We start from the raw sequence: 18772 nt of genomic DNA on the forward strand, positions 1-18772 counted from the left end.
TTGAGGTCTTTTTCAGTGCTTGAGAGTTCGCTTTCTGCAGAGGTCAGGGCTTTCGTTGGCCGGGAGTTGTTTGAGGAAAATGGGCTCGTAAGGAGGGGTTCAGTTTCCCTCTACGTTCTTTTTGCAAACACGCTCCCAGGCTCTAAAATGTTGCGACTCCACCCTTGCTCTGGGCCTGCACCGTCAGCCTTTCGACCCCAGTCTGGAGAGAAGCTAGAGGGTAGAGCTCAGAGATTGGAAAAACTCCAACTTTTCTGTTTCTCTTCTTCCGGTCCTTCTGCGTAGAGCTGCATGCACCGTACTCCCTTCCCCATTGTAACCCAAATCCGGCACTTGAGGGCTTCTGTAGATTATCTCGGAAGCTACCTTTGGGGGTCATCTAAACTCTGGACAAACAGGAGCCAGGGACGGATCCAACCAGATGGCAGGCGTCCAGATCTTCAATGTGCATGAATGAAGTGATTAATCAAGTTGAGGCCCCTTTGGATTTTAAAATTTTGGTCATAGTGACTAGATAGTGTAAGGAAGAATTAGGATTCAGGCCTGCTTTAGGCCAACAGCTGGGTGAAAGAGACCAGCAGCAGGTCCTCTGGTTGTAATGGCTTACGTCTATTGAGTGCTTACTTATCTGGGCAAGTATATAGTTTATATGAATCATCTCATTTAATTCTCACAACTCTCTTGAAATAGGTATTATGATTCCTGAGGGGAGGGTCAGAGAGATTGAGCTGCCCAGCCTCACCCTAGAACAAGTGGTGAGTGGAATTCAAATCTAAATCAGTGTGATGCCAAAGGCCATGCTCTTTAATCATCGCTATCTGTCACACTTTGATGTTGGTGTGATCATATTAGTATGCAACTAAAGCCCAACACTTTTTCACTTTTGTAGAAAACATGGGAGGATTATCTGGCCTTTTTTTTTTTTTCTTTTAAGGAAACCGAATGCAAAATTATTGTTCACCCATAAAGAGGCACTGCACAGCAAGTTATCTCCTTCTATGGTGGAGTTATTTCTTTTCTTGATTGCCTGCTACTGGTCCTCTAGATTTTAAATTGAACATCAGCCTGTTCAAAAGAGTTTGCCCTTGGTGACATCTCCAGGCATCAAGATTTAGCTGCAGCATAATATTAACTTAGAATTTAAAATTATCAACTCTTAGGCAGGAGAATCACATTTTCCCCTGGTCTTCAAATGCACAGTAAACTCATCCAGCAAGGATGTTAACTGATCAGATCACTTTTTTTTTTTTTTTTTGGCTGTGCCTCGGGGCTTGCAAGATCTTTGTTCCCTGACCAGTGATTGAACCCAGCCCTCGGCAGTGAAAGCGCCAAGTCCTAACCACTGGACTGCCAGGGAATTCCCTCAGATCACTTATCACACGAACTGGTTAATATCCTACTTTCCAGCTTTGTGATTCCAAAAATAGACTAGGCTGATAGCTCTAAACTTGGTTTCAGGAAAACAGGCTATAGCTCCCTCCTTTGAGCACAGGGACTTGATTAAGAAAGAATTAAATAGTTTCAAGTGTTTTGACTGTAACAGAATAGAGCAAGGTGCTTGTATCTACAGAGATTGTGTGGGCCTTTGAGGTCCCATGCCCGTTTCAGGCATGAAGAGGTATTGAAGCCATGTCTAACTATCAGGGATCTAATACCATCTTATGTCAGCTTTGCCTTTCAATTTCTCAGCTTCTGTGGGTGGTCTATTATTTAATCCCTTATAATGCTGAATGTACACCCAAGAAACCTAAGCTATATTCTTACCCTTATAATTCTTTATTCCTTGGCTATGTTCCCTGTTTCCAGCACAGCTGATATTCACACTGACCTCTGATGTAATGGCACCTTACACTTTCCTGGGCCTTATAAAGCAAAATGCTCTTTGGGCACCAATGATGTCAGTAGAGATCAGCAAACTGGAGGACAGCAGTCTAGGACATGAACCTTTTGAAATGTAAAGACTGATGGGCTAGCTGCCTTTGGATTTTGGTATCTCAACAAAGATTAATTTCTTAGACTTTGAGACTTCCTTAGAATAGAATCTAAAGACATAAGGAGCCTATTGATATCAAAAAACTTCTTAGAACATCTTTTATATATGAGTGATCAAATGGAGACACTGAAAAAATTGTGTGTTTGTGTAGAGATGGTACAGCAGGAGACTTCATTTAGCAGGGTGGTGAATGAAAAGTTTACAAGGTGCCAACAAAAGAAAAGATATTCATGAAAACTGAATAGAAATTGCCATTACTCCGCATTGTTAAAGCTTCATGAAAGACGTGGTGAGCAGGATAGTTTGTATCAGTGATGAACGGAGACAGTGTATAGTGTCTAAAGGTGTGGTTTTGAAGTCTGTGTGCTTGAGATCAAATCCTGGCTCCACAGCTCCTAAACTGTGTGCCCATGGCCAGGTCGCTTACTATGCCTCGGTTTCCTAATCCATAAAAAGAGGACGAGAAAAATATATCTCCTCGATAGTTTTGTGAGTGTAAGATGATAAATGTAAAATGTAAAACATTCAGCATAGTAAGTTTCTTGTAGTAAGGGCTCCAGTATTACCCCACAAATGACCATTCACATACAGAGCACTTCCTCAAGACTCTAAATTCCTGCAGTAGACTGCCATTCCTGGCCTCAGCTTCTTCAATTGTAAAGCGATGGAGCTAGTCTAGATGAGTGGTTCAGATATTCGAGATGTCATGGACCAGGGGAAAATAAGTATTATAGGGGTGTCAACTTTTATTTTGCCAACTGAGGAGATTTTTAAATGAAGACTGTCACCTAACATCACCACCTTTTCATTTTTATAATCTTTTTAGAAAGTGAGAAGGCCATTAGCTCAGATTCAAAGATGGTACTTTAAAAAGCCCACTATGTTATTTTTCTCATTTCTCCATGGACTGTAAAAACTTGGTCCTTAATCAGAGTCCCACATTAAAAATTCTATTATTTCAAGTTTATCTTTTAAAAATTAAGTACTATATTGTTAATCAAATTTCATTTTGGATAAGTATTAAAATGAACTACTCAGTTGGCCTAAAAGCAGGATCAAGGGTTGGAATTAAAACCTTTCAAGCTATTTCCTGGCTAAATGGAGATTCTAAAGTAGATGTAATTCATAGTACTGGAAAGCAATACTGAAAAATTCCTTGAAACCTAGGGATACGCTAAACATGCTTAGAAAAGAAGGGAGGAAGCCTTCTAGCCCTAGGAAACAGGATAGAATGAAATCTGAGTTAGGTTCTGGTCTGCATTTAGTGACCAAAAGCAAAAGCTTCATTCCCATGACTGAGAACTGCCTCTGAACAGAAGAAGGGGGAAAAAACCCCAAAAACAAAAAAACTGAATGGAGGAGGCTCGGTGTATTTTAGTTTGCAATGACTGAAGCATGATTTCATTTTGATATTTTTTTCCCAGTGGTGCAAGGCAGTGTATCACCACCCCTTAACAAAACAAAACAAAACCTACCCAGGGAGCATTGGTCTAGCAGCTAGCAAGTTCTTGTTCTGGAACATTCGCAGAGGAAGTGGCCAGCATGACACCTCTACTTTACCCTATACTACAGTACTACTGTTTTAATTCACTTGAAGAGAAAACATTCTATAAAGAAAGGAGAAAGAAAGACAAAAGGAAAGGAATACAGAGACAAACATACAGTTGGTATGTTCAGACCACATCCCTATGGTCTTTATAATCAAAGAATTTTATAGCTTTAAGAGAACTATTGAGGAAACTAGGGGCCTATGGGTTAAATAACTTGTCCAAATACCTACATCAAGTTAATGACAGAGCTAAGATTCCCCAGGCCTTCTGTATCCCAGTCTAGTTTTTGACCTCCAAACCAATGGTTTTCAACCATGGTTATACCTGAGAATTATCTGGAGCTTTTAGAAGTCTCTATACCCAGGCTATAACCCAAACTAACTAAATTAGAATCTTGTGGCACGGTCACCTAGGTATCAGTATTTTTTTAGTTTCTAATGTGAAGCCATGGTTAAGAACCACTGCCCTAAACCATGGTGCCCTAAAGGTGGACAAAGCACAGTCAAGGAGGATTCTGTGAACAGGTTTGTTAGGACCACTTAGCAGAACCTCTTGGTGACTACTACAAATTCCAGGCCACTGAAATTCTAGGCCAAGGTCATATTTGCTACCCATGACTACTATTACCACCACCATTGGATAACATAGAACAGAACTATGGTGGCTTCATTTTACACAAACTGAAAGGTTTCGTGTTTTTTTTGTTTGTTTGGTAGTTTTTTACAGTCAAGACTTTTTTCTTGCCTGGAATGTTACAAATGATGTATTCAAGTACAACTGTAATTTAGAGCTGAAGGGGCAGTGATTGTATAACCAAGGAATTACCTCTGAAGCTGCTGCTTGGGCCACTGTGACGCCCCAGTAGCTCTATCCTGTTCCTCAAGGAAAGGACCTATTCCACCCCTAAACCAATCCTCACCTGATCTCCAGTCTTCTTGCAGGTCTCAGTTTTTCTCTGGACAGCACATTACCCAATATCTACTGCATTAGGATGTTAACTCATAAAAACTTACTACAAAAGCTTTTCAAATGTTTATTTGTCTTATGTGGGTGGAATGCTGCAAGAGTGCAAAGAAACTTATGCATTTAGCCCTGTTTCCCTGCTGTTCACATTAGTTTAGTAAAAGAAGATTAAGTAACATTAAAGGGAATGGAAGAAATAAGTATAAATATATCCAGGGTAGTGAGATCCTCTGATTCACTAAAGGATGAACTGAAATTGTTGGCCCAGTTCACATTTATGTGAGAGCCTAGAGAAATTACTTTCCCTTTAACTTCCCTACACTTGTGAAAAAGGGGAGTGGACAACATTTATGTTACAAGACAGCAATCTTTTATTGAAACATTTTTTGTCTAAAACTATGCATGGAGAGATTAATCTCTTGTTCATAAATTAGGATAAGTCTAACATCACTATTCCAAACCAGTATTATTTACAAAAAAGAACCTTTTCTTTGCTTTATCGCCAAGTTCACAGGACTAAATTTTAAACCAACTTAAGTCTAGCTTTTAAAATCTTCCTGCCATCAAATGCCCAGCAAACCTTATCAGGGTAGGGGGCAGCCTTTTGATGGCAACATTCATCATTCACCAGGAATGCAGAACCACAACTAAGCAACAACAACAGAAGATTAAATCATTCCAAACAATTCCTATTTGCTCTCCAGAAGAATGCTTTGTCTAATTCTCCCCTTCTATACAGACAGGTGGGAGAGGAACCCCACAGAGAATCATGTTAATTAAATTAAACTCTTCAAAAAGTGAACAAGATGGTTTAGTGTATATATGGATGAACTGCAGTCGATGACACTAGCAGATAATAAACTTAAACCCAGATTAACACACACCCCAACAGCTGGCCAGCTCAAATAGTTACTTCTGATTTAATCTGGATCACATGTGCAATTTTTTATTCTCTAGTTAAATACATTGCCAAAATCTTTCAAAGCATATAGGGGGCAGGCTTCTTAGAAATTCAAACTAAAATATTAAATAATAAAAATTGCTGGCTTATTATACAGTTTCTGACAGACTCCAATATGCTGGGTGACAGAAAGTAATTCTATCTCAGTTGCTAGTAAAAAGGTAAATCTTTTATGTACATAGAAAGACAATATTACAAGACTATAGTGTTACCTACCAAAACAAGAATATCTAGAATGTAATTTTCAGTAAACACTTGGGACGAAGGGCAATCAGAATATAAGAGAAAGCAAAATCCACATAAATTAATTCTTAATTTGAGAAATCAATAAAATGTACACATAAATTGATAAATACTGTCTCCATAGGTCACTAATTCCAAGGACTAGTTAGTAGTTAGTTTCTAACTAAATTATTACAGGACATTCTGGTGTATTCTGTCTTCTTGTGATCAGTTTGTTCTGGCAAGACTCCAGCAAGCACTTGCCCTTGAAAACAGCTCAGCAGGAGAAGGCTCGGAGGCAATCACTTCATTTATTAACTAGCCACAAAATAAGTCCCAAGATTACAATAATCACTGACAGCACAAGCACCAGGATACAGATCTTCTTGCGAGATTTTTTCTGAGGAGAGAAATATGTAAAGAAGACACTCATGAAACAAGTAAAAAATGTTTCAGTCTAAGACTCCAAGAGTGCTTCATCAATCTGCCTCCTGGTAATTCAAAATTAACTCTATCCATGTATGACTATGCGGACACCTTCTCAAAAATCTCAAGTTACCAGTGCTAGGCAGCAGCGCAAGTTCTAATTCCAGGCTCCCAAATACAATTTTGCAAAGGAACTGTTTATACCTATGTTGCTAGGCATTATTTGCAATAAAATAAGTTATCTGTACATGTGTATTTTAATAAAGGTTTTATACCTAGTATAAAATTTTATGTTCACTGTAAAAAATACACACAAGCAGAAGAGAAAATAATCACCCACAGATAATAAAACAGTTGACATTTTGATTGTATTTCCTTCTGATCTTTTATCCATGCATATTGTTATCTGACATAATTGGGACCATACTGTATGATGTTTGATGTTTTTATCACTTAATATTTTAGCGTAAAAATTTTGATGTTATAAACTCTTCATAAACATCTCCTTTAATTCCCACATAACATTGAGTGGATGTATATAATTTACTTAATTGTTCCTTTACTGTTGGATATTAAAGTCATCACTCAGCTTTAAAAGGAAACACTATTATTAAATATGTATTTCTTTAAGAACAGTCCAGGTGAAATACAGCTATCTTAGGAACGTGGTAACTGACTGAATGCTATTTATTTCTAAAAAGCCATGCAACACCAAATTGAGGAGAAATGAGAGGGACCTCATTCACAATATTTGTAAACTGAGGTAAAGACCCAGATAAAAGTCATAAAACTAGAGTTTCAACTCATATGTAGAAAAATATCACTTTACAGAAAGTGGAACGATTAACCCCTATTTATTCATACGAAATGACCCCAAAATGATAAGCCGCTATTAATTCATAAATAGCAGTCGGAGTTGATTCTTTGTCCATCCTCTGTGGCAACAGTCAACATAAAGTATCTGCAAAGTTCTACTTTGTACCTATTACTATCCTAATTGAAACAAACTTCAGCTGTTTAGGTTATAAACTTAGCCTTATACCAGATTAGGTATCATGCTAGCTTACGTGGTTAGCTTTGTAGCTAAGAGGCTTCTATGTCAGTTTATTCAAAGTTTGATGCCTTTTTGTAGATCTCTCTGCAAAGAAAAATACTAAAAATGGAGCTGGGACTGCAATTATGACTACCTGTCTCCAGCTTAAGTCTAAGCAAAAGGCTGCAGCTGTTCTCAATGTGTCAGTATAATGTGATGGCCCATAAAGTCTACAGCACACAGTGACTTTCTTTAGTACCTGCTTTTACCTGATAGTAAGCAGCTCGCTGTAACTGATCAGTGGCTCTTTCTACATGCACCTCTGAGCTTTCCACATTGGCTTCTATGCTGTCTGCAAAAAAGAAGGGCAGTGGATGTTTTACCACACTCAGATGTCTCAAGACTGCAAACTGAAGAGAATTATGATGCTATGGGTCCTGGTTCACCACCATCACTCCAACTATCCAGGCATGAAATCAAAAGTTACTAACTCCATAAGAGAATAGCCCTATTCTTTGGAAATAAATACTGGGGTGGAGGGTTATGAAGTATATAACTCACCCACAAATGGTTCAGAAAAAAATCAGGTATATACATAGATTGAGAAAGAGTGAGCACAAGTAAAAAGCAAGTGGGGTAAAACGTTAACAAGAGGTAAATCTGGGTAGAGTTTATAAAGGAGTTCCTTATTTTTTATTTATTTAATTTATTTATTTTTGGCTGTGTTGGGTCTTCATTGCTGCGCACAGGCTTTCCCTAATTGTGGCGAGCGAGGGCTACTCTTCGTTGCGCCAGCTTCTCACTGCGGTGGCTTCTCTTGTTGCGGAGCAGGGGCTCTAGGTGCGTGGGCTTCAGTAGTTGTGGCACGTCGGCTCAGTAGTTGTGGCTCGTGGGCTCAGTAGTTGTGGCTCGCGGGCTCTAGAGCACAGGCTCAATAGCTGTGGCGCACGGGCTTAGTTGCTCCACAGCATGTGGGATCTTCCCAAACCAGGGCTCGAACCCATGTCCCCTGCATTGGCAGGTGGATTCTTAACCACTGAGCCACCAGGGAAGCCCAAGGAGTTCCTTATTATTTTCATTTTTGCAACTTTTTATGAACTTGAAACTATATCCAAATAAAAAGCTTAAAAAAAAAAGGGTTTCTGAGCCCATAGTTGTGCAAGTTTCTGGAGATAAAAACTGGGAAGCTGACAGCTAATATTTCCCTAAACAGCCAAAGACTTACCAAGAGGCTATGGCAAGTGAATGGAGCTGACTATTCACGGAAGCCTCAGTTTAACTTACACATTTGACAACATAAGAAAATTGCTAAGAAAATGAATTTAATGATTTTTAAATGGTATTCCAAAATTCCTAAGACACATCTTACTGACTTCTTTGCACACAAGTACTGTCAACTTCCCTTCATGTTAAAGGTATCAATAATACATACCAATGAGGTCACCCTGGTCATGGATCATCACTGCCAAATCCTTAAATATCTGATTGACATCCAAAATATCCGCCTAAGGAACACAAAAAAACAATTAACGTTAAGCAACATGTTAGGAGATTCATTTCCTCTACTTACCTAAAGCTTTGTCTAGTAACATAACACATGTGTTTTTAAAGCTTATAAATCATGTTTTCTCCATAAACAGAAAATGGAAAAGAAAGTTAATTATTAACATTTACTAAATGACTACTATGTGCCAAGTACTATACCAGGTAGGTAATTAAAAGCACAGTCTCCTGGAGCCTGACTGTCAGCTACAGAGGACTGTTAATCCTCCAGTCTTGTCCAACCTTAAATTAAGAACTTCTCTGCACCTCCCCTCTAAAATGTGGACAATGGCAGTACCCATCTCATAGGGTTTTCAGAAGTGCTAAATAAGAAGTTCTTAGAACTGTGAAATAACCACTTCATAAGGGTCAGGTATTATTAACTATTACTTAACTGGTCCTCATGACAACCCAATGAGACATGTATTATCCCCATTCTACAGAAGAGAAAATCACGGCTCAAAGAGGTTTAATGACTTGTCCCAAGGTCTCACAGCTAGCAAGTGGCAGAACTGAGAATTAAAAGTTCATGATCTTTTGTTACTATGCCTCCTTGATACTTGAATTAATCATTCAGTAACTCTATGAACTAAGTATCTTTGAGGATAATGAGGCTCAGAGAGGTTATGTAACTTGTCTAGTCATACAACTCGTCAGTGAGGAAACTAAGCATTGCAGCCAGGATTATATCCCTAAAGCCCACGCTCTTTCAATTGTAGTGTACTGCCTCTCAGAATGCTATAATAAAAAATGATGCCTTCAAAGCAATGACTTCCTAATTATAACTTGCAAGAATAGTTCTTGCCAGAACCTCAATTACTTGCTAAGAGTCTACTATAGTTGGGAGAGTCTGCTAATTGCTGTGAATATAAAAGGGCTTAATAATAGCTAAGGGCGGGGCGGGGCAGGGAGGGATCAGTATACAATAAGATAAATAAGAAGAAAGGGTGTTACACGGTAAATGACTAATAAATGGTATAGGAAGTCTAGCAGAGGAGGAAGACTATGGCAGAAGAGGTAGGACTTGAGTTGTGCCTTACAGCAAAAGAGAAGCCATATACACAGAAAGGTAACTGGGTTAAAGAACAAACAGCCCAGTTTGGCTATAACATAAGGTGTGATATTGTGATTCATAATAAGAAATATATATTTGGTCGTTGTCCCATTCCCAGCACAGAGCTTCTAAAAACCTTAGAATTTTCTAAGTGATAAAAGAGATAAAGATGTCTTTCTTCATTCATAACAAGCCCCTTTCAACCACTCCTAAGTTTATGTTAATGGCCTGACTTTTGGAAAACCCGTAAGGATAGGGGCTGGTTGCCAGGGGAACCAACTTGGTGATTAGATGGTTGGAACTTTCAGCCCCAATTCTGACCTCTGGGGAGGGGAGGAGGGCTCAAGGTTAAATCAACCACCAAGGGCCAATTATTTAATCAATCATGCCCATGTAACCACAGGGTTCAGAGAGCTTCTTGGTTGGTGAACACATGGAGATTTGGGGAGGGTGCGCAGGGAGAGGGCACGGAAGCTCTGTACCCCTTCCCACATACTTTGCCCCATACATCTCTTCCATATGGCTGTTCCTGAGCTGTATCCTTTTATAATAAACCGGTAATCTAGTGAGTAAACTGTTTTCTTGAGTTCTGTGAGCAGCTCTAGCAAATTAATCGAACCCAAGGACGGGGTCGTGAGAACCTCCAGTTTCCAGCCTGTCAGTCAGAAGCACAGGTGATGACCTGCATTTGCGAGTGGCATCTGAAGTCACAGGGAGGGGGGTCAGTCTTGTGGGATCTGAGGCTAACTCCAGGGAGATAGTGTCAGAATTGAGTTGAATTGTAGGACATCCCGATGGTGTGGCAGAACTGCTTGATGTGGGAAAAAGCCCACACATTTGGGGGCCAGAAGTGTCAGAAGTGTAGTGCGAGAGTAGAAGAGACACACAGAAGTGTGATGCTTCACCATTAGAATGGGGTTTGTATGTTAGATGCAGGAAATGACTGGATATGAAAATCCAGCCCCGGCTAAGGAATTTGGCCTTAATTCTGTTGAATGTGAAGTGCCCATTACACTCCTGACATCTACTACATTACATTCTTCTCCTTAGCTCCATATATCTCACTCTACTCCCTGCTATAGCAGGATTTCTCATGTTAAAGAACCAAGTCAATGATTAGTAGCAATAGGTGAAACAGAGAAAAGACATGACATTTTTGAAGGTAATAATCAAACTTGAGGATGAACTGTCCCATCAAAAAACAGACACTGATGGGCTCTAGGGCAGTGGGGCTCAACCTTGACTGCACATTGTAATCACCTGCGAAGTTTGTAAGGAAAAACGTGTCCACGGCCAGGGCCTCTTGTGGATGTTTGGCCGTTTTTTTTTTTGTTTTTTATAGCTACTTTATTTATTTATTTATTTATTTATTTATTTATTTAGCTGTGTTGGGTCTTTGTTTCGTGCGAGGGCTTTCTCTAGCTGTGGCAAGTGGGGGCCACTCTTCATCGTGGTGCGGGGGCCACTCTTCATCGCGGTGCGCGGGCCTCTCACTATCGCGGCCCCTCCCGTTGCGGGGCACAGGCTCCAGACGCGCAGGCTCAGCAGTTGTGGCTCACGGGCCCAGTTGCTCTGTGGCATGTGAGATCTTCCCAGACCAGGGCACGAACCCGTGTCCCCTGCATTAGCAGGCAGATTCTCAACCACTGCGCCACCAGGGAAGCCCTGTTTGCCCATTTTTAATCTATGAAAAATAGGAAAATCATATAGTCCAAACATAGTAATTGGTAGTGGAGGAGGAGAGCTGGGGAATTAAAAAAATATATCCAAGTGATTCTGAAGTGCAGTCATGGTTCAGAACCACTGCCACAGATGAAGGTCAAGGAGGAGCTCAAAGTTTCTCCTCTCTACAACCCTCCCCTCCCCACTGCCCCCGGGGATGGCAGTCTTCTATCTCCATGGAGGAGAAAAGTACTCAGGTTTAAGGATATCTTACTGGTCACTGTGCAAGATTAAAGTTGGGAACTCAGGTAAGAGAGGCCTCGAGACCGCTCTCTCAACCCCCACCTCAAAAACTCTTCCTATTTCTCTGACTCACTGACGTGATATCCAAAACTTGGGAGTGGACTTTGGGATACACAAAAATGGAGCAAACCTTTTTGGCCTATCTTTATTCTGGGCTATCAGACTAAGCAAAGGGCTCTCCATAGAGCCCTACCTAAACGTAGAGGTTGGCATTGAGGTTTCGGGACAAAGTCTTAATGAGCGATAAAATATTTGTTGGCCTTGCTCTGTTCTCTATGCATAGTCTCATGGAGACCATATAAGATATAGTAACTGAGGAGAGGATTCGGGTATTCTCAGGTGCCATGGCCAATACCAACATAAGAGTAGTTCAAATTCTCCATGATTACACTGAGACATAATATGTCTCATTAGCCATACAACAACTCATTTCATCCTTTTTCATAATCACTGTGAGAAAAACCAGGTGAATTAAGAGATTGCATCTACATTGAGTCAAACAAAAAACATGACTTGGCTCTCACCTCCAGCTGCCGAATTGCCGTTTCCCTCTCTTTAATAAGTTCCAAATCCTGTTCAGTGATGGCCACCTCATCCTCCTGGCTCTGCATCTGGTTCCACTCCTCATGGCTGCAGGGAGACAAGCACACTAGTTGATTCCTCCTCTCTAAGGTGTACATAAGACATATCTGCATCACCTCTGCTGCCAGCAGAGCCTGCCCAAAGACAGTACCAGGGCTCCAACTCCTCTGGTATCAATACAAGTGTCGGAGGCCACATTCTTCATATCCAGAGGCAAAGAGTTGGTAACACCAAGAAAACAAAGTCTCAGGTTTCATGGGCAAAACTAAGAGGAAGCAGAATTATGAGGGATGGGACTCCTTGCTGTTTCCCTTCGGGGGTACACTCTACAATCTTGCTAGGACTTGCTAGACAGAAGTGGGCAGAGATTTGAAATCAACAAAGTACAGTGGCCCATTCTCTCCCAGGGCACTCTCAAAGTGCAAGCTGTGTTGGTATCTCGGGTACTAGACAGGTGGAGGAGAGCAGGTTAAGTGACCTGTCAGTGCTTCACCAATTAGTCCGATAGAATCACATCCCCTGGTTTTCGAGAATCTCTTTGAGGTTATGCTTTAGGTTAAATGTCTCTTAACAGAAAACCAAAGTAAAAAGCTAGTGAAATGTTATAACTCTTCTTTTCAGGTACCATATTTAAAAGAAACGCATACGACATCTTATACTAGAAATGAAACACTTTGAAAATTCAGTATTAAGCATTTTCCAACAGTACACATAAATCACAAATCATCTCCACAATATTTAAAGAATTTCCTCCATGTGCTGGACATACAAAACTGAGTAAGACAGCACCCCAGGCCTTTGAGGTGCTCACAGTATAGTGGGGGGGAGATAGATACATACCTATAAGAAAACATTTTATGTTCTCAACTAATACCATCAGTACATTTTTATGGAATTAGTTAATTCAGTTTGGAGAAGTTAAGAAAGGAGATGTTTTTCAGATACAAATTGTTTGCTTTTTCTTTTAATACTCCTAGAAGGATGAGTTGCCTCCATTTTAGGGATGAGTAAACAGAGACCCAAGAACTTTGAAGAATTTAAATCTGAATTAGAGGTAAAATTATTTAGACCTCCAAATCCATAGATTTGGGGGTTCATACTTATTCTTATTGAGCCACGCCCTCTCCTCAACACACCGACATCAGAGATTTCTTGAAAGTTTTTTATTCACTTTGAAATTATTCCTTCCATAATTCAAAGATCTTGGAAAAGCCCACAGTTTTGACTTTTTTATTTGATGGATTATAAATTACCTACTCCAAGGCTCCCTTTCTTTTTCCTCCTTTTTTTCTCATTGATTTTTAAAATTAAAAGTAAGTACAAAGTATAAAATCCCATCTCGACTCTCTACATTAGAATAATTCCTTTACCTGTCAAATGAAACGAGCTGTTCCTCCCTTTGCCTCTCCTCCACCTAGAAAGCAGATGGCATTATTGCTGCTGTTATCCAGAAACACGTCACAGACAGACAGACACACACACAATGGCTTCCGTTAGCTACAGTATAAAGAAGTAACATCCCTTGGCTCCAACAGACTCTGTAAGATGACACAGGACTCTGGCAATCTGACTGGACCAGGAAATGGGTGTGAAGTAGTTGAAAGCAAATCTGCATTCCATTTGGATTCAGAACAGAAACCATACTAAATAGGATGGAGAAAACATGGATAGGAGAAAGGGATAAAAATTAATAATAATGATAACCTATCTTAAAATTTGGAGGCAGGTGGATTAAGGGAAAGAGTTGAAAACTTGCAAGGAAACAAATTTTCAGAACATGTGAAGATTTTTTTTAATGGACATTTAAAGCATATTAGGTACTAAAGTGGCAAACTGACTTAAAAAAATCAGTCTAATTATGTATTACCTTTGTAATTTAACAACAAACTAAGAAAAAATGTTAAAAGAGCAATCTTTTCCTATTTTTAAAAAGCCGTCCCTTTTCATGATAACAATAATTAAAAAGATAAGCAAAATAAAGAAAATTTCAAAATTCTACCCGCCCAGAGGAACACTGTGGGTTTTTTTGAAAAACATTTTTACTCTTTCCCCATATCAAGAAACAAAACAAGGGCTTCCTTGGTGGCACAGTGGTTAAGAATCCACCTGCCAATGCAGGGGACACGGGTTCGAGCCCTGGTCTGGGAAGATCCCACATGCCGCGGAGCAACTAAGCCCGTGCGCCACAACTACTGAGCCTAAGCTCTAGAGCCCACAAGCCACAACTACTGAGCCTGCGTGCCACAACTACTGAAGCCCGCACGCCTAGAGCATGTGCTCCGCAACAAGAGAAGCCACCGCAATGAGAAGCCTGCGCACAGCAATGAAGAGTAGCCCCCACTCGCCACAATTAGAGAAAGCCCACGCGCAGCAACAAAGACCCAATGCAGCCAAAAATAAATAAATTTAATAAATTAAAAAAAAAAAAAAACAGAACACTGCTAGTGTTCTAAAGCCTACCTATGTGCCCTTCTCCAGTTACAACCACCTCCCTCTCCTTTAGCGTAACCATCATCCTGACTTTGTGATCATCATTTTCTTGTATTTTTTATATGTTTTTTAAAGTTAATTAATGTATTTATTTATTTTTGGTTGCCTTGGGTCTTCGTTGCTGTGCAACAAGCTTTCTCCAGCTGCAGTGAGCAGGGGCTACTCTTCGTTGTGGTGCGCGGGCTTCTCATTGTGATGGCTTCTCTTGTTGTGGAGCACGGGCTCTAGGCACGCGGGTTTCAGTAGTTGTGGCTCGCGGGCTCTAGAACGCAGGCTCAGTAGTTGTGGCGCAGGGGCTTAGTTGCTCTGCGGCATGTGGGATCTTCCCAGACCTGGACTCGAACCCGTGTTCCCTTCATTGGCAGGCAGATTCTTAACCACTGCGCCACCAGGGAAGCCCTATCTCTTCTACTGTTAATCGACATTTGGATGTTTCTGATTTTTGAGTACTACAAATAATGCTGCTATGAACACTCCTGTACATATACCCTGGTACAGACTTACAGTGTTCTCTAGCATAGAACTGCTGGGTCATAAGGTGTGCGTGTGTTCTGAAGTTGCAGCCAGAATGTTTTCCAGTGGTTGTTCCAACTCATACTACCACTGGCCAGGTAGGAAAGTTCCTGTGCATCATATCCATGGCAACAACCTTCCCTGTTCACAGAATTTAAAATTTCTGCCTTTTTTTTTTTTTTCCTGCCCTTCTTTTGGACATGAAATAGTATCTCAGGGTGGTTTTAATCTGTAATTCCATGACTACTAAAAAAGTTGAGTACTTCTCCATTTGACCATTATTCAAAGCAATACTAAGATGTTATTTGCTTTTTTCACTGTGTTGACAAAAACAAAGGTGGACAAAACTACCACTTGCACTTTAACACAAATCAAGGCAGTGGCACCAAACCATACTAGGAGTTTTCTATTCTTTATCACCACACATAGGGGGATAAAAGCCAGTTTGGCCTTAATGAAGCCATTAAATTTATTAACTAAATCTCAGTACATGTCTTTTTAATATTCTGTATGGTGAACTGGGAAGTATACATAAAGCCCTCCTGCTACAAACAGAAATACGATGTTTGTCTCCAGGAAAAGCACTTGTGTAATTGAGTTGCTGGGTGAACTAGCTACTTTTTTTAGGGAATAGCATTTTTACTTATTCAATATAGTTTATACTTATTAAAACTTTTAAAATATATAAACTTTTAATACAATTTGTGTATATATATATACACACATATATATATACACACAAACATATATATGATATATATAAAAGAATAACTAACAATCTATGGTTACTCAGATGGGTATTCAAAAGACAAGTTCTTCAAAATAAACAATGTGAGACTGTCACTTCAAGGAAAATAATGGACAGTGTTTGTTGCCAGTGATAAAAATCTAGCTTTCAAATAGAAAAAAAAAAAAAAGAATTTTGGAAAAGTTGTATCTACTGCTTGTGAACTTGAGAGATTCTCAATATTTAAAGACTTTTCTGGTCAAGCTGAAGATAATACATGATTTTTTGATATTGTAAAATGAAATATATCAACATTTAGAAGACCTGCATAAGTCAGGGAACCAATATTTTCCAAATGATAAATACATGATGTTATAAAAATCATGCACAGATAAAAGATCCAATAAAAGCATAAGACAAAGATTTTAATGCATCAGAGTATGAACAAGTCACTGACAATGGTTTTCGATTCCACAATGCAACTAAGTTTTGTCCAGTTTTGATGTAGTATCAAGGAAAAATATCAACAATGATCTTAAGAGGTTAATTAAAATACTCCTTCCTTTTCCAGTTACTTACCTCTGTGAGGCTGGATTTTCTTCAGATACCTCAACCAAAACAACATATCATAACAGACTGAATACAGAAGCAGGTATGAATATCTAGCTTCCTTCTGTCAAGCCAGATATTAAAAAGATTTGCAAAAATGAAAACAATGCCACTCTTCTCACTAAAACTTTTTTTTTTAATTAATTAATTAATTAATTTATTTATTTATTTATTTATGGCTGTGTTGGGTCTTCGTTTCTGTGCGAGGGCTTTCTCCAGTTGCGGCAAGCGGGGGCCACTCTTCATCGCGGTGCGCGGGCCTCTCACTATCACGGCCTCTCCTGTTGCGGAGCACAGGCTCCAGACGCGCAGGCTCAGTAATTGTGGCTCACGGGCCTAGTTGCTCTGCGGCATGTGGGATCTTCCTAAACCAGGGCTCGAACCCGTGTCCCCTGCATTGGCAGGCAGATTCTCAACCACTGCGCCACCAGGGAAGCCCTAAAACTTTTTTTATTGTTTTGGAAAAGTAGTATTAATTAAAATCTCATTTATATTTTTATGTTAGTATGTAATGGGTTTATTATTATTTGTAAATGAAATAATAAACATTTTAAAAAATTCTCAGTTTTAATTTCTAATACAATGTACATCAATAGATATCATTCATATAAGCAAAAGCTCTTTGGGGTCCTTAATAATTTTTAAGAGTATAATGGGGTCCTGAAATCAAAAAGTTTAAGAAACTATTGTTCTGTTGGGTTGTGTCTTTTTCATATTGATTCCTGAGAATTCTTTATATTCTTGATACCAGGCTTTTGTCAGTTGTACAAATAGCAATATCTTCTCCCTGTTTGTGATTTATCTTTTCACATATTTACCACTTTCTTTATTCTTACTCCTTTCTGCTTTTCAGACTTACTATCTGGGATCACCTTCCTTCTGCCTGAAGTTCATTCTTTAGAATGTTCTTAAGTAAGGTGTGCTGATAGCAAACTCTCTTTTGACTGAAAACGTCTTTAATTAGCCCTCATTCTGGTTATCTATTTTCACTGGGTTTAGAATCCTAGGGAGGCAATTATCGTCCTTTATAACATTAAAGACAACACTCTACTGGCTTCAAGTGTTGCTGTTGAGAAGTCTAACTATTGCACCTTTGAAGATATTCTATTGTTTACCTGGCTATTTTTATGATTTTCTCTTTGTCTTTGGTGTTCTGAAGTTTCCCTTCGATATACCTAGGATGAGAGTTTTTAAATTTATCCTTCTTGGGATTTGTTGGTGTTCTTGAAACTGTAGATTAGTGCCCTTCATCAGTTCTGAAATATTACCAGCCATTATCTCTTCAAATATGACTTCTGACCTATGTCTGCTCTACCCTCATTCTGTAACTCTAATTAAAACTATTATAAGGACTTCCCTGGTGGCACAGTCGTTAAGAATCCGCCTGCCAGTGCAGGGGACATGGGTTCAAGCCCTGGTCCAGGAAGATCCCACGTGCTGCGGAGCAACTAAGCCCATGCGCCACAACTACTGAGCCTGCGCTCTAGAGCCCACGAGCCACAACTACTGAGCCTGTGTGCCACAGCTACTGAAGCCTGTGTGCCTAGAGCCCATGCTCCGCAACAAAAGAAGCCACCACAGTGAGAAGCCCACACACCACAATGAGTAGCCCCCACTCGCCACAACTAGAGAAAGCCCGCGTGCAACAAAGACCCAACACAGCCAAATATAAATAAATAAATAAATAAATTTATTTTTAAAAAAAAACTATTTTAGATCCTTTTACTTCAGTCTCCATTTCTCATAACCTTTCTTCCCTATTTAACTTCTTAACCCTCTGTCCTACATGCTGGATAATATCTTCTAACCTATTTTCTAGTTAAAACACACACCTGTTAAGTTTTTAATTTCCACATTATATTTTTCAATTCTAGAAAATCTTTTGACTCTTTACAAAGCTTTTTGTGGTTTCCTGCTTCCTGCGGATGTGTTCAAGATCTTCTATTTCTTTAAACCCAATAAGTATAGTTATCTTATAATTCTAATATATTAAGTCTTTATAGGTCTATTTCACCTCACTTTTGTTTCTACTAGTTTTTGTCCAGGGTTATTTGTTTATTTGTGTACCCTGGGCTGCTCACTACACTTCAAAAATTATTTGAGGGTATTCTTTTAGGGCTAGGATAAAGGTGTCTAAACAGA

The 18772-nt window shown here is 39.5% G+C and overlaps 1 protein-coding gene and 1 long non-coding RNA gene across 4 annotated transcripts in view; one reads left to right on the forward strand and one right to left on the reverse strand.

The window, feature by feature from the left end:
• The first annotated feature begins 9 nt into the window (after positions 1-9).
• Positions 10-18320, forward strand: LOC309608675. The gene is made up of 2 exons (XR_014233056.1): positions 10-755; positions 16593-18320. It is a non-coding gene; the product is annotated as an uncharacterized lncRNA (long non-coding RNA).
• The window catches only part of STX12 (syntaxin 12), a 34309-nt gene continuing 20390 nt past the window's right edge, over positions 4854-18772 (reverse strand). For 2 of the 3 annotated variants that reach the window (XM_082348654.1, XM_082348656.1), the window contains 5 exons: positions 13662-13705; positions 12234-12339; positions 8581-8653; positions 7418-7500; positions 4854-6089 (listed from right to left, as the gene is read on the reverse strand). In XM_082348654.1, the coding sequence (XP_082204780.1) occupies positions 5997-6089; positions 7418-7500; positions 8581-8653; positions 12234-12339; positions 13662-13705 (399 nt within the window). In that variant the 3' untranslated portion in view covers positions 4854-5996. The remainder of the gene's footprint in view (positions 6090-7417; positions 7501-8580; positions 8654-12233; positions 12340-13661; positions 13706-18772) is intronic. The other variant, XM_082348655.1, reaches the window with a different exon arrangement.

Source organism: Balaenoptera borealis (assembly GCF_965194805.1).
Source record: "Balaenoptera borealis genome assembly, chromosome: 1".
Lineage (NCBI taxonomy): Eukaryota > Metazoa > Chordata > Mammalia > Artiodactyla > Balaenopteridae > Balaenoptera > Balaenoptera borealis.